We start from the raw sequence: 15,809 nt of genomic DNA, 5'->3' as shown, positions 1-15,809 counted from the left end.
TAATGTAAGAAGCAGTCGCGTATAGTATACCTATATAAGCAGTGTTCGCACAATGATCGAACGGTGCTACAGGTGTGCACTAGGCTACAAGTATAGGTATATAATGTAATAGGTATGTAGAAAGAGCGGGCAAGCGTAAGGGGAAGAGAGAAAGGTACCCGCAGCCAGTCCCTTGTGCCGTCATCGCACTTATACACTTAGTCAACGGAGCGTGTATATATATAAGTGTAGGTTGTGTCGTGGAGGGCACTATTGCACTATTGCAAATTGCAGGCGAGGTAATTCCCGCTTCCGCGCGAATACGCATACATAAAACACACCACTCATGACGTAACCCGATTTTCGAACTCTCATTTTGAGGTTATCTGTATATTATTTCATCGGATGATTCCTCGTAAGAATATAAATATTATTGGCTCCTCTCTAATTGCTCCAAATTCATTAATGGGAGTCCGAGAATCGGGTTACGTGCGGTGTGTACACACAACCTCGCAATCATTACGTATACCTGCACGGTATATTATAGAGTGTAGGTATATTGTAATATTATTTATCATGTATGTGGTATTAGTTATCTATATTTATATGGATGAAGACAAAAAAAGGGGTATACTATACATATTGCACTTACTGTCGCTGCGCTGGGAGCCGCTCCTCTTGTCACCCTTCCCCATATTTTCCTCACCCTCGGCAGCTTCTTCTCTTCCTCCACCTCCTTGTACCTATACCGCTTCTATTGGGGCTTTCTGCTGCTGATGTTGCTGCTGGCTGGCTGCTCTTCTCCTTCTGAAACTCAATTTCACCCTCGTCACTGATTATACCTTCGCACTGCAACCCCTTCCTTCCTCCCTCCCAACCAACCCCTCGCCTCTTTTACCACGATAGTGTAGGCTTAATGCGATTTTAAGTACACCGCGTCTGTCGCCCACGTACCTATCCCTCATCGGTCCTATGCCCCTCCATCTCTATGTTGTATGTATTATACACCCAACCACCCACCAGCAAGGTAATAAGTTATCAGAAGGACTATCCCACTCAATACATTTTTTGTTTTTTAACAACTAATTTTTCATCTTACCATCAATGAATCATCGTAACAAACTTTTTTCACATGTGTATATATACTTATACACAACAAACATTTTTCCCAACGTGACTGGGTTTTTCTTTCAACTTTAGACATTTGCTGCGATTTTTTTGGTAGCTGGAAAAATACGTTTGTTGTTATAGATGCTGTTTTGCAGTATCATCAGGCCCAGTACTTGCTGCACTAGTAACAAAGAAAATACTATTGTACCAATTTTTTTTTTCTTTTTTTCGCATAATAAACAAATTATCTGCTACCGGGGTCAAAAAGTGTTGCGAAGGTATTTTTATTAAAAAAAAAAAAAAGAACCATCTCGATCTTTTTTTCGCTTTTCTCTCTCTCACTCTCTGCAATCTCCGGCAGATGTTCCAGTACGCTGGGAGTGCCTCGTTTTTTTCCAATTAAAAACACCCAACGACCGTTCAGGACTGGTTAGAAAAACGGAGGACACTCGTACCTGTATAAATTACGTAGGCTCGGTAAAACATGTACGGGTAAAAATTATTTTGAGTGCAACAAGTTGATCCTTTCTATATGATATACCTATATTTTTTGCTAAACACATGATAAATGCTTATACTCGCCCGAGCATATTTTGTGTATTTTGTTACCTTTGGTGAAAAATACAAATTAATAAGCGATAATAATGTATGTAGCACAAAAAAAGGCAAATCGATTTTACACGCACGTAGAAACCTATATAATTATATGGCTGTTCTGATGTATAATACATAGTAGCAGGGGTTGCCTTTCTCTGCCGAGTTAACTGGCGTTCATTGATAATGCATTATTGCGTTCGACCCGCGCAGGGAGAAAAACTGAAATTTCCAATGCAAGCGAGCGTGGGAGTTTAGGATTCAGGAGATAATTATTTAGTTGGTATTTACATGCATTTGTAACGAAATTTCTAACGTTTCTGTGTGCACACTGCATCGGCTATCTATAGGTATTAATTTGATCTTAATGTTTATACGTTAATGGGTAAATTTATGTACTTCGAAAGGAAAATATATGTATAGAGAGTATAATATTCATGATAAGTATATTGTCCTCCAAATAGCTGGCCATCATGTGTTTAATTTAAACGATGATAATAATTATTGGTAGTTGTTGCAAGTGCAATGTAGGTGTAGGTGTATATAGTATTTTTGTACGCAACAGAAAAAAAAAAGAAAAAACTAGACCACGTCAAAATATGCCACATCTATATAATCAGACCTGTTGTATGCGATCATTATAGGAGTACCTATGACACGATAACGCCTGTCACTCGTTCCCTTTCGGTATAACATAAAAAATGTGAAAGGGGGACGAGGTGATTGGGACTGTGTCAGATTTACACAGGTGTATGAGTATCTACATGGTTGGCTGTAGTATTAATTGATCGATCGATCGATATAGCGCCAAATATAAACACACCCCATCTATGTCGTTGGCATGAGGGAAAACACACACACACACACACACATGCACATAGTTGCTCTAAACTTATAATCTTATTCTTAGCCACATGCACGCACGTAAGAGCAGGGGGTTATATTATGGTTTAATAAGAGAAGCCGAGAGTGGTATTGTGTATAATATATATATATGCATCAATTGAGCCGCTACCCCTCCCTCAACCCCTTTTAATGACAATGAGCTTCTTTTATTGTTACAAGTACCATGACTGAAAGTAAGCTATACCCATAGATCTAGCATAATATACGTTAAAAGTTACGTTAAAAAATAATTTTCCCGCTGTGTATTCGCATCGCAACCCCTGTAACAGCACCAAAAGTTCACAATTTTTTTTTTTTTTTTTTTTTTGTGTAGAAAAATGTATGTATAGGTACATGTAGGTATGTATTATTTATGCGTCCAGCGAGGAAGGGAGAGATCGAGTTGAATTTCTCTCTGTTTTAGAAAGACAGTAAAATAACGGAAACTCCCGTATGTTTAACCACGTAAAACATTGATGATTACACAACTTGGGCAATCAAACAGTCCATTGCTTGCAAGGAACTAAAAATTACTGCTTTTTTTTCTCCTCTTTCTTGGGTACACTAGGTAAGCACGACGCGAGACCGATTCATATGTTCACAAGCAATTCTCGTCCACACCGTGTGCTTGTTTTCGCTTAAACCGAATCACCACATTGTGCTGTTCTCTTTATTTTTCCTTTCATCTTACTTTTTTTTCTCGCGGAAGTAAAAAAGTCAAACGAATCAGCCGACAGTAGAAGAAATGTAAAAACCTTTATCCTCTTTTATCTTTATTTGATGGAAATTCGTTGTATATGTGCTACGCGGGTGCGTAATGGCCATTGGCAGTTACCATAGCTATTCCTAGCATGTAACATATATAATTATTAACATGAATATTTCCTCTTGGTGGATAGATAAATAGATAGGTGTTGGAAAAGATCCGTAAGTAGGTATATAGGTAACCCAATATACGCGTTGGGATGGAAGCCTGTATCCACGGAAACAAAAAGAAACGGCACATCCTCGCGGTACTTAAACGTACAAAAAGAGTTGAAGCGTGGAGAAAAAAGTGAAGGCAGGTACATTATGATTATTATTATTATTATTATTATTTATACTAGGGGTTTAGAAAGACAAAGGAAAAAGGTAATGAAAAAGAGAGAAGGGATTGGCGTGTATATCCTCACCTGAGGGTGACCGGAGAGACGAGCTGAACAGGGAAGGGGAGTCGAGTGTCAGTATATCGCTGTGCGAGCGTCTATCGTCATATCGTCGCCTTTGGTGTCCACCGTGGCCATCACCTCGGCATAGCTATATATGTATACGTACACTCTCGCCGGGTGTCAATTTCGTCCCTCCACCCACACCTATGTTCTCACGGAAGCTCCGATGACGGCGAGGATAGAAAAGTCCTTGGGAGTCATCTTTCGAGTCGTGGCGAGCGACAGCCCCCTCGGTGGTGTCCTCCTGGCAGTCGGCGGTGATAGCGCCCTGTTGATTACATTAATCGCCACGATGATGATGATGATGATGATTACTCGTTACAAGCTACAACATCCACAGGATGGATGGATGAGCGAGTTGGAACGGGAGGACAGTGTATACAGATGTCGGGTCACTCGGTGCACTCGAGACTGGCGAAACCTTGACTACTACTCCTGTTCTGTTGAGCGCACGGCCTCGTCCTGCTGAGTCCTCCTCCTCCTCCGTCGGGTATAGGACACGCGTGTGCGCAGGACACCGGAGCATGCGTGGATACATACCTACAGAGATAAGCGTAAGAGAAACTGGCCAAAGTTCTTTTTTTTTCTTCCACACAATTTGCGTGAAACGCGATTATTACGTGTTGAAGATGGGTATATTGTTTCAAAAAAGCTCGTACAAGGCGCCAAGTCGATGTGTATTATGATATATGCGCGATAAAGTATATAAATCGATGACAACATATATATATACATTTTGCAATGATCGAGGGATAAGTCATCTCAAGCCTTATATTACTTACCTCATGTGCGCGGCAGGAGAGGGTGATAAAAAGAAGCTACTAGCTTAAGCCCTTGAGTCTTTAGGGATAAGATGTTTACTAGATCGATGTCATACCCGCGATGACTATCGTTCCGATTGTGTTTTTTTTTTTTCTCCTTACGTTTATCCAAATCATTGTTGTAATATTGGCGGCAGAGTTTACCAAAATGCCAAAGAAATCATAAAATATGCTCGGCCCGTAAGTCTTCCGCCCATTCAACAATCATGAAATTTTGGCATCCAACTTTCTGAGAAATGACGCATAGTGCATATAAAACTCCTGAAAAGATAATCCTATGGAAAAGATTAAATTTAATCGGGTCAAAAGTTCTCCTCGTTTTCGTCGTAGCTCATCTCTTCCAGAACTGATGACGCATTAAACCATTAACGCAAAGAGCGGCTCTTTTTTCTTGCCAATAGTATTATACTATATATAGTAGCATCCACATGTAACACAGGTATAGTGTATTTTCAATTTTCATGCGCGTCGCGACATCTGATTTTGTCTGACAGTACCGTATAACCAAGGCTGCGTTCTCCGCAAATGTTTCCAGTAGTAAGCCAGTAAGATATTAAATGTACCTATGTACGTGAATATACGTATTACGCAACGATACGGAAGAGCTTTCGTTTGAGCTTGCACGTGTAACAGTGTTCTTTTTTATCTGCTGTTGGATTCAAGAAGCTCTAGAAAAGCTTCGATAGGATAACTTTACTCCAGCTTTCGAGCAATGAAAGAATATCACGATAGTATCAGAAACATGATCGCCAGAGGGTATTAGTGCGGTACGCTTGCCTTCTCGACTTTTAACTATATGTAATAATAACAATGATAATAATAATAATAATAATAATAATAATAATAATAATAATAAAAATATGTAGGTGGAGCTACTCAGTGCTATATATATGATTTTGCAATTATATATTGTTATACAACAGTCACGACTCGCGAGGGGCAAGCTTATGGCACTGCTGCCCTCTGGCCGTCGTATTTCTGATTCTCACACAGTGAGCTTGCAAAAGCTCCTATGGTAAGTTATTCATTAACGTAAATCTTGCGCAGTGATTTATTTTATTATAATTCAACTGGATCTAAATTTCTTCGGCACGTGAATTTATAAACGAGTTACGTCTACGTCCCGTGTCACTACCGGGTTTAGCTCGCGTGACATAATCACACAAAAAAGTACACGTTATTCAATACGCACAGCAGAATTCGTTTTCCCATATGTTGAAAGATTAAACAAGTCAGAGGGCGATTTTTATAGCTGATAAAAATAAATTACAACTGAAAAAATGTACGTAAATTAAAAAGCAGAAAAATATAGCCAAACAATATATTTCGTGTACTTGATTATAAAAGGCATATTATAATAGGTAAGGCAAGGTCATGGGACTGATGGGTAATCAATGAGTTTTGAGGGAGAAAAATATAAATAACTTAAAAGCATACGCCTCCGTAAAAGCTCGAAGCTTGCGTCTAGAATGAAAGAGGCCCCGCTTGGCTCGTTGTCAAGAAAAGCTTTCCAAAGAGGGTACTTCTCGCATATTCATAATTCACGACGATTCATAAAGTCACGCCACGTTACATCCTCAATCACTCTCCCCTACTCTACTTAATTTTACATGCTAAAAAGTTTCGAATAACGAGACATGGGGTGGAATAACTGTGACTTTTTGTACACGGTATACAACTACCATAATTTCACGGCCTCATTTTCCACGTGCTTATGTGCTTTTACGCGTTTAATTTATAAAATATTCGAGCAATGAAATGGTATGACTTCAATTTGTGATGAAAAATTTTTCACGATCGCAAACACCTTTAAAATACCTACAAGTATGTGAACATGTATTTCGCATCAAAAATTATTGTACGACGAACGTATCAACACGTATACCTTAACGCATTTGTTGCGATTCAATTATTAGTAATAGATGGATGAGATTAAGCTGTACGCAGAGGCGTTATATATCTTACATTATCTTGCAGAGACGAAAGAAAAAAGACGATTGTTCAATACCCATGCTATGATTTGATGTACTTACTTTCGATTTTCTTCATCAGCGTCATATCGATGATAATGTTACTGATACTTACACTGACAGTAATAAGGATTTTATAACTTTTTGTCTCCAAGCTGATGACTCTGACAAAAAAAAACCTAAGACATAAAAGGACTGTATTTTTTTGTAATCCAGAAACCTAGAAATGTATATAAAATTTTTAAAAAACTGGATGTAACGAGTTATTAAAATAAAATACAAATTTTTGCTGATGTTGTTTACAGAAATTGAAAAAAAAAGAAAAAACAATCATGCATCCATCATTGAGAGAAAAAAGTAAGCAAGGAAGAAAGAGGAAGAAAATATTCTCTATTCGGTTGAAATTTAATTAAGAATCGAGAGAGAGAGAGAACAAACCCTGTCTTCTTGGTTCTGCATACACTTTTTTTCAATCCCAATTAAGTAAATTGAAAAGAAATTCGGAGGCTGTTTTTTCAGCCAATTTAGTTTTTCCCCACTATTGAGCAAGCAAGCAAGCGAATGAATCGAAATAAAAAAGTTAAATAAAATTAAGTAAAGAGCGCAAAATTTGCATTTTAAGTGAAGAACCAGAAAACAACTTCCTCTTCGCCAATTGCTCCGCCACCAGCAGATATTTCCCGTCGTAACACAGAGTTGCTTTAAAATTTTTCATTGAAACTGATTCTCATGACTATTATTTATACAGTTGAAAAATCAATCTTTAACTAATTAATTATTAATATCACCGTTAAAAATCACACATTTTTTTTTTAAATAACAAAAAAAAAACTTGATAAAAAAAGGGTTCAGAGATAAAAGCACTACGAAATTTTATGAACGCATAACGTATTTTTGATCAAAATTGAGTGAAACACCGCAGAGTATAATTTTTACTGTCACAGTTTACATTATGCCTCGAGCTAGCGAAAAATGTTATTGTTACCACAAAAAAGTAGGGACCACCTCGTGCTAATCAAGTGTGGAAGAAGCGCGGCCGATCATTTCCAGTCTTTGACAGTCTCTTATTGATATGTCGATGAATATCGTACGTTTCCAAATAAATGCATGAAATAAATAAATTAACGAACGAATAATATTTTGATACCAATAATGATCAAGTTGACTTATTACAAGGTAATAATGACGTAAGTCAATCTGAAAATTTTGATTTGCGGTGAGGCACTGAGTTATTATTGAAAAGAAAGATTTTGAGATTAATTAAATTCAAGGGCTAAGGGGCAGAGCTCCAACCGGATAGAGTTGTATCAGTGATACAATTAAAAAACATGTGAAATATAATAATAATGAAATTGTATACAAACTGACAAAATATCAAGAGGTGATCATGAACTTGCGGAATAAAGGAAACAAAATAGAAATAAGAATAAAAATAAGATTATACAGAAAGAGAGAGGGGGGGGGGATGTATCATGATGAAATTAGCTTATCTATACGCATTTTTCTTTCCGTTCAAAAGCTCGTCAACGCCATCGGTCGTTTGACATTGACAACTGAGCAGAATTTGAGGGAAATATATTATAGGTGCGTTTCACCATCACAATGATATCATGACACATGATCGAAGGTAAACACATGGTACTTACTATCTTGTAGTTGCGATGATATTATTTCACTTCTGTAGAATGACAGGAAGAATAAAATTGAAATATAAGTATATTATAACACTATACTTAACCTTTTACGAATGTCAATTGACGCCGCCTACAAATTTACCCACGAAAAGTCAATACTGCTCTCCTTGAGATTTTAGCTTCCTTTATCTTAATGTACGCACACAATCTGTTATAATTCAGATTTTGCTACGGTGACTTTGGCTAAATTGGTAAAAAAAAATTTTTTTTTGGGATAAAAATAGGAAAAACGAAGCAACGGTAAATGTCTTGGCTTTAATAAAAAAATAACACATTTATTTTATTTTTTTGTACAACCCATTTATTTAATATAAGCTTGAATCATGTATTAAATAAAACATGCTTTAGACTATACAACTCAAATTTAATAATAAATTTTTTACAAGTACAGCAGTACAACTGTATCGCAGACTTATACATAAATATACATACGTGTATGTATCGTAATATAATTCACGGCTAATCATTACAATGGTATAATTAACGGGGAGTGAGGCCTGCGTAAAACATATACATCATCATTGTTATCATTATTTATAAGACATACTTTATCTGAAAAAATAATATACACTATACAGCTATCAGCTACGAGAAACGGAAATGAACGACAAAGGCCCTCTAAACGTCCACCTTTTTATTCTCTTCTATAACATATTTTTCACACAGACATAGACACAGATACGCTTTGATGTAGTGTGTAAGCGGCTCTCCACTTTTTTTTTACCTTGTGTCTTTTATTTTTTATTTTTCAACTGCTGCCATGAGATCTCTGTGTATCTTACATGCAAAGATACACGACATCCTACAAGAATTCGACAAAGGTAAAAAAGGGTCTTTTTCCAGCAGTGGTGCGCGTACATATACGGTGGATGATCGAGAGCCCGAGACGATTTTTCGCACAATTTTTTTTTTTTTTTTTTTTTTTTTGAACACATTTTTTATTTTCGCAATTCTTTCGCTTTTCTCTTAATTATTAGTTGTATTGTAATTGTATTGTCGACGCGTACAGTGTGAGACTCTTTTTGTTCTCTTTGTCCAATTTTTCATTCAGGACTTAGCGTCGTATTTTTTTAGTGCGTGTATAGTGTTTGTGTTTTTGGCTTCTCTTGATTTTGTTAGGCAGGTGTCATTTTTGCGTGTCTTTACATTTTTATTGTTCATACGAATAAGCAATTATCAGTATTCAAAGTTCAGTAATACTTGTGTCGCCAGGAAATTCGGGGTGATCACCTCTGCGCTGCCATCTACAAGCTCATTATTGGGATGTCAATCACAGCCATATGCTTAACTATTATTACGATGTCGTGTTTGTTTGCATCATTTTTATCGGTATTATTATCGTCGTACGTATTTTCATACAATCAAAATGGAAGAGAGCAGAGATGTAGAAAAATATAAATCGATAGAATTAATTGTGTAAAGTGCGTGTGCCCATCTATCAATTCACATTGAATGGACAAATCGGGTGATCCCACTGCTCTTCTCGGATCAACCTTACCGCGTGCCAAGTTTTTTTGCCATTGTTAAATTGGTTCCCAAAATCATCGAAAGAATTAAATTCGTTTTCACCGGTAATAGAGTCGTTTGAGCGAACGGTCAAACTGGTTCCCAGGACATGTTTTTCAGTGTTTTGAGACGGGGCATAGTGGAATCTAACACCCAACTCGAAGTTACAAACAAAATTTCAGCCCATTTGGACTATAATTACTTACTTGAGTTAGTCGAAAAATTTGATGATGTACACACATATTTCCACACCACAAATACTATGTGACCAACTCGGATCACCCTCATACTGGGTTAAAAAATTTTTTTTATGCTAAAAGTAGATGATTCACACGTGGTTACACTTTTTGCTCTGACAAAGTTGTAAGGCACTCCCATACATTGGTCGTGCCTAAAAATCACTTTTATATTTATAAACAGTCGTCCGAATGTTTTTAAACACGCTGGCGATCACACGACTACCAGTCCGATGCCTGGGCAAAGCGTGATAAAAAAAAATTTAATCTTTCAATGAAAATTTGAAATTGAAAATTAGAACCAATTTGACCATAACAAATTTGGTCGACTTAATCAATAAAATTTTCGTCTAAAAACCAATTTGACACATCTGGGTTTTTTCTCGTGTAACCCTTATGATTCTCCGTGATACGAAATTTTCAAAAACAGACAACAAAAAAGTATTTAAAAAGGCGTTTTTTTGTGTACATACAAAGCGGCACTTGTGTACGCACATGATATCAGGCTACAACGTGTATGTATATATACACTTGCAATATTTTATGTACGTATTTGTGTGTATATCGATGCATAAAATATGTATGTATTTGTAATATGAGTATCTACATCTGGAGCTTGCAGCTTTTTATGCTTGTCGGGCAAAAAACTTTTTTTTTCTCTTCATCTTTTTTCGTTGTGCGTACAACTGCTCAAATTTTCACTACTTTATTTACACGTTTGGAATATTAAAATTTTTTTGTTTTTTACGGATTACACGAAACACTGAGCTTTGATTGTCTCTAACAGATTGCACTAGTTCCATACGCAGGAAAACTTTTGATAGACACATAGCTGATGCCCAATACATCTCTTTCGCACTGCACCTATACTATCTATCTATGATCCATCTATCTATCTCCTTTTATTTTTGTAAGATCCCCTCCCTATGCTTTTATATACTTTGCTTCGATGGAATTTGATTTTTTAATCTTCACTTAGTGTACAACGAAATACTTACGATCTAAATATATGTATATTATACACGTGTATGTATAATATCTTCGATAAAAAATGTCGTGTACTTCAGTCTATTACATTGTGTACTTTTTTGTTAACAACTTTGATTTGGTTTTACAAGATAAAAAAGTTCAAATAGATTTGTAATAAACTGAAAAAGTAGTACTTGTAGCAGTATAGTAATAGTAGTACTTGCAGTAGTAGTAGTAGTAGCTATAGTTACAACTGTATAATTTACACAAAGCTAAAATATATGTTACAAAAATATACTCATACGTTCGTAGGTGACCAAAAACAAAACAAGACCACAATAAGAAAAAAAAAAGACAAAAAAATAACAATATTGTATACACCAATATTGTAGACATACAACAATGTGTCTCGAAAAAGACTTTTTGAAGCTTCCATTATTGTTAAGCGATTGCACAATAAAAGACATACAATTACACCTTGCACATGCTTCGGAATCCCTTTCGAAGAATTTTTCTTTTGCGACTCTTTTTTTTTTATGTTATAACAATCTACAGTTAGACGCGTTAATTTTGTTTTTATTTGTCAACACAAGCTATTCTATAATGGCTGTCTATAAATTAAACGAAACATTTTATTGAGTTCCTGCCTCGTAAACTTATATTCTTGCTTTAAATATTTCCAAAAAAATAAAACGTAACACATTTATACATTGAAAACTTATAAAATCTCATTTTTGTATAAAAATTTCAAATCAAACTGTAAAAATTTTCATCATCTTTTTTCACGATAAACGCTCACACACAGGTGATACAATAGTTTTTAGATTAATGCACTTGGGAATTGAATGCTTATCCCAACAGTGATTTATAATCAGCACCACTCATTGATTAAAGTATTTATATCCGAATTTTCGCCTACATGAAATATTTCAGGGATAATCAAATTCTCTTTCTTATTGTCGAAAAAGAGCTCACTAGGACAGCGAAAATATTCAGAAAAAGTACTTTGTTAGTTTTGGTGAATGGATTCTGGTGTTTTCTTGTATTTTTACTTGACAACCCACAATTATGATGACGCATCGCCAGTATCCATCATTAAAAACTAAACACTGCGCACAACAATATTATCAAATACATGGTAAGACATACTCGAGGTCATACTTGTTCATCGTTCACTAAATGGCTACTACTGAACTTAGTAAATCCTTTCAACAACTTAATGATTTTTAACATTCGTTGATGAAAAAATTGTGCGTGCTTATATCTAGCATAGCGACAATTGCGTTAGTTGTAACATATATAATAATGATAATAATCTTAGCCATAATAAACAATCGTATCTTGATAGAAACATTTTTATTTTTTAATGATCAAATAATATGTGTTTATTTACTTTTAACTTATATACATACATAATCGTTGCTTTTTGTATATTAGCATATAACGCGCGTCATTATTATTATTATTTTTTTTTTTTCTTTAGTACTTGATCATTTCATATTGTCTAAAAATTACTCTGCACTCCAGAATGCAACATTAAATATATGTATGTATGTTATAATATACTTTGTATGATAGTGAACAGTAACGCGTGACTCAACACTTGTTTGTTTAATTTTTTACTTTTTTTTTTCATACGCGATAAGGGATCACTTTTTCTTGCGGATAACAGAGATCGTTGCTCATGTGTGTGTGTAGGCGTGCGTGCACGGAATAACAAGACTGACTGACGAGTTTTTTTTCGACAATTACTCAATTAATATCATCATATCTATCAGTTGAAAACTATTGGCCAGGTGCAAGTGATGAGAGGGGATAGATGAGTCGACGCCAGCGTGCGTAGTGGCAAAAACAGGAAACCTGGGGTACCAAATTACTGTCATTTTTGCTTAATTAAGGAAAGAATAACAGTATTTCGTCAAATTTACAGACGTTATCATCACGTATGCATAAATAGTATCAATATTATGAAATTGCAGTTACACTAATGTAAAAAAATGAACTATGTGGTGCCAAGAACGGTTGTAAAATGTTTGAATGTAACAACATACTTATTAATGAAGCCTCGTTAGTTTTCGATCCAGAGCACACTCTCAGAAGCAGACGGCAAAAAGAGAGACAAATACGCGAAATAAGACATGATCATTGTGATTTCTATTATTAAAACGTTTATGAAATGTTGGTGTAAGAAAATGCTGTGTTTTTCAGTGTAACAGTAGCGCAAAGATAAATGGAGTGAAATTACATAAATTTCAATGATTATCCAACTGTAAATAAAAGTAATTTTCATGTGCATTACAACTTAGACAATTTTCAAAATAATCTAAATAAAACGTACATGCAGGTTAACTTAGTAGGGAGCTGAAGTTACCGATCGAGATCTGCCTTATTACGACGGCACTTGTCAAATTGCTAACTTCATCACTATGAAATTCTGTAACATCACTGACTACTTGCGACCAACTGTTTACCTTTTTTTTAAGGCTTCAGAGTTAAAACAAATCGAGTGTGTGATATTCCTAGAGCCTGTTTTTATGATAACATCCATTATCAGATGAATAAATACTCTAATTTTTTGCTAGTTAATTAATTATTACCAAAAGTGTGTATCGGTGTATGCTCTTGACGTGTAATGTGGGTACCCGCGGTTGCATGATTTTGACACCAAGGGTAGCGCTGCATGACATGCACCTGGCCAATATCGATACCTCTGATATATTTACGCGCTTCAATCCTTAATATTTATATCTTATGTTATACATATATAAATTTTTTCTAATGTATAAAACGACGAGAAACAAGAAAGTAAATAAAACAGAAAAATGGACTTAAAACTCCTCACAAAGATCGTTAGAAATCAAAGAATAGAACGAAACAAACAATAAGATAGCGCCAAAAGAAAATAACAATGGTTTTCTTGCAAGGGCAACACCTATAGGTGCGTTGCTGGTTGCATTGTTTCTTTCTTTCTTTTTTTTAGTTTTTTTTTTTTTTTCATTTCTTTTTTTTTTTTTTTTTTTTTTTATACATATAACTTGATATAACTCTATGTATATTTTAAAAATTGACTCTTTTAATTGTACCCGTACCTGTATAACTATTCGACAAAAACTACATAAGAGAACTTTCACGCACAACAAGGGGACTTATATTTGAATATTATTTCCTGAAACTATTATTGACTTACTAAAAAACTGACACTATAACAATAATGCCTTGGTGGGGTAAATAAATGTATATTTTTGTGCCAAAAAATAAATCGACTGTTCCATACGTTTATATATATATATATATATATATATATATATATATATATATATATCATGTACAACAGACTATGTAATATCATTTGTAGGTATTTTATATGGCTGTAGGTCTAAAAAAAGCTCGAAAAGCCCTTGTAGACGCTATTTTGGCAAACTTTAACCTATCATCATCAGAGTACGATCGAACATTTTTTTGGAGGAAAGGTAGATGTAGGGGGGGGGGGCACAATTATTATTGTATTCAATGCTCGCGTCGGATGCTGTTTATTATCATCTCCAAATGTAGTCAGTAATTTTTTTTATTTTCATCGGAGACACACCCATTTTAACAATATACTTTATACTCTCCCGTTTGCTTATTAATTTTTTTTTTTTTTTTTTCTTTTTTCTAAATTTTACTTCAACACTTTGTTTTCGTCCACTTGAGCACTTTTTTAAAAAATCCTTAGAGTATAACAAAAAAATACTTACACACATTATTATCTTCTTACGAAATTAGTCTAACATCGTGTGAGCATCTGGGTATATATTTCTTAGCTGTACTATAATCATTATTATTATTAATCGGCACTTGGACTGCTTTAACGTAGACTGGCATCCTTGAAGTACGTATATCGTCGCATTATGTCGTGGTTATTTCTATTTCTTATCACAAGACGAGCTCCCCTCGCTTCTTCGAATCTCCGCTCTTCTGTAACAGAGATAAGCAAAATTGTGTGTATTGCAAACGAAACTCTCGTTTTAATACGTTGTTTTTTTTTTTAATTTTCAATTTATTAAAATTTGCGTCACGAAAAACCACATGTATAAAATCCTACAATAATCGTGGCAAATCGAACTTTTGGTATTTTTTATTTTTGGATTAAGCGAAACTTTATGTGATGCGCTCGGCACTTTTCTTTCAGTAGATAAGTAATTTAAATAATCGACTCGAGTAGGTCAACGCAAGTTCCGACGTCTCTACTGGGGAAAAGTAATAATGTCGAGGAATCGCTCGTACATACAAGAAAAAATCTTAAATACGAGGTTGCGCAGTGTAGAGGCAAGGTTACAGAGATGGTATGTAGAGAATATTTAGGAGATAGATTTTGGACCACAGAGCACATACTTTTTGCCAAAAGAATAAAAAATAAACCTTAATAATTGTCCTAAGAGCTAATCGAGGTATTGGACTGAGTGGCAGAACTGTATTTCCGTCGAGCGTCGAGGTGTGTAGGAGAATGGGTCACCACTACTACCTCTCAGGGTTGAAACCTACGAAATGTGACTCTACAGGCATTGTATCGGAATTTGAGCTACGCACCCTTCATGGGGAAAAAGTTACCTCATTGAGTTTTCCGTCGCCTCACAGGCATACCCCCGTACTTAGGTTGAAAAAAAAAAAAAAAAAAAAAAAAATTGTCACGGATGTAAGCGTACATATGTATGTACAAAATTTCTGAAGTTTAATATCTTTGATTTGTTCGCATTGACTATCATTCAAGAGTTGATATCAGTTTGAATTAATATGTTATTTATCAAATAATTAAATTAAATTTTTGTTCATCAAGTAAGTACGTATTTGCTTGTTT

General features: G+C 35.2%; 2 protein-coding genes across 4 annotated transcripts in view; both read right to left on the bottom strand.

Moving 5' to 3' along the window:
- The window catches only part of LOC106643130 (uncharacterized), a 35,492-nt gene extending 31,350 nt beyond the window's left edge, over window positions 1-4,142 (bottom strand). The window contains exons 1-2 of the mRNA XM_089595189.1: window positions 3,741-4,142; window positions 632-786 (exon numbers count right to left, since the gene is read on the bottom strand). Coding sequence (XP_089451315.1) covers window positions 632-674 — 43 coding nt within the window. The 5' untranslated portion in view covers window positions 675-786; window positions 3,741-4,142. The remainder of the gene's footprint in view (window positions 1-631; window positions 787-3,740) is intronic.
- Window positions 4,143-8,993: 4,851 nt separating this feature from the next.
- Window positions 8,994-15,809, bottom strand: part of foxo (forkhead box, sub-group O) — a 62,444-nt gene continuing 55,628 nt past the window's right edge. For 2 of the 3 annotated variants that reach the window (XM_089595515.1, XM_089595516.1), the window contains one exon: window positions 8,994-14,929. The gene's annotated coding sequence lies outside the window, so the exon portion shown is untranslated. The remainder of the gene's footprint in view (window positions 14,930-15,809) is intronic. The other variant, XM_089595517.1, reaches the window with a different exon arrangement.

The sequence above is a fragment of the Copidosoma floridanum genome, unplaced genomic scaffold, assembly GCF_036245765.1.
Source record: "Copidosoma floridanum isolate Cflo_tuat_1 unplaced genomic scaffold, Cflo_Japanese_pri ptg000025l, whole genome shotgun sequence".
In the NCBI taxonomy this organism is placed as follows: domain Eukaryota; kingdom Metazoa; phylum Arthropoda; class Insecta; order Hymenoptera; family Encyrtidae; genus Copidosoma; species Copidosoma floridanum.
The sequence above is the reverse complement of the archived record's forward strand: the minus strand, read 5'-3'. Positions and strand labels throughout refer to the sequence as shown.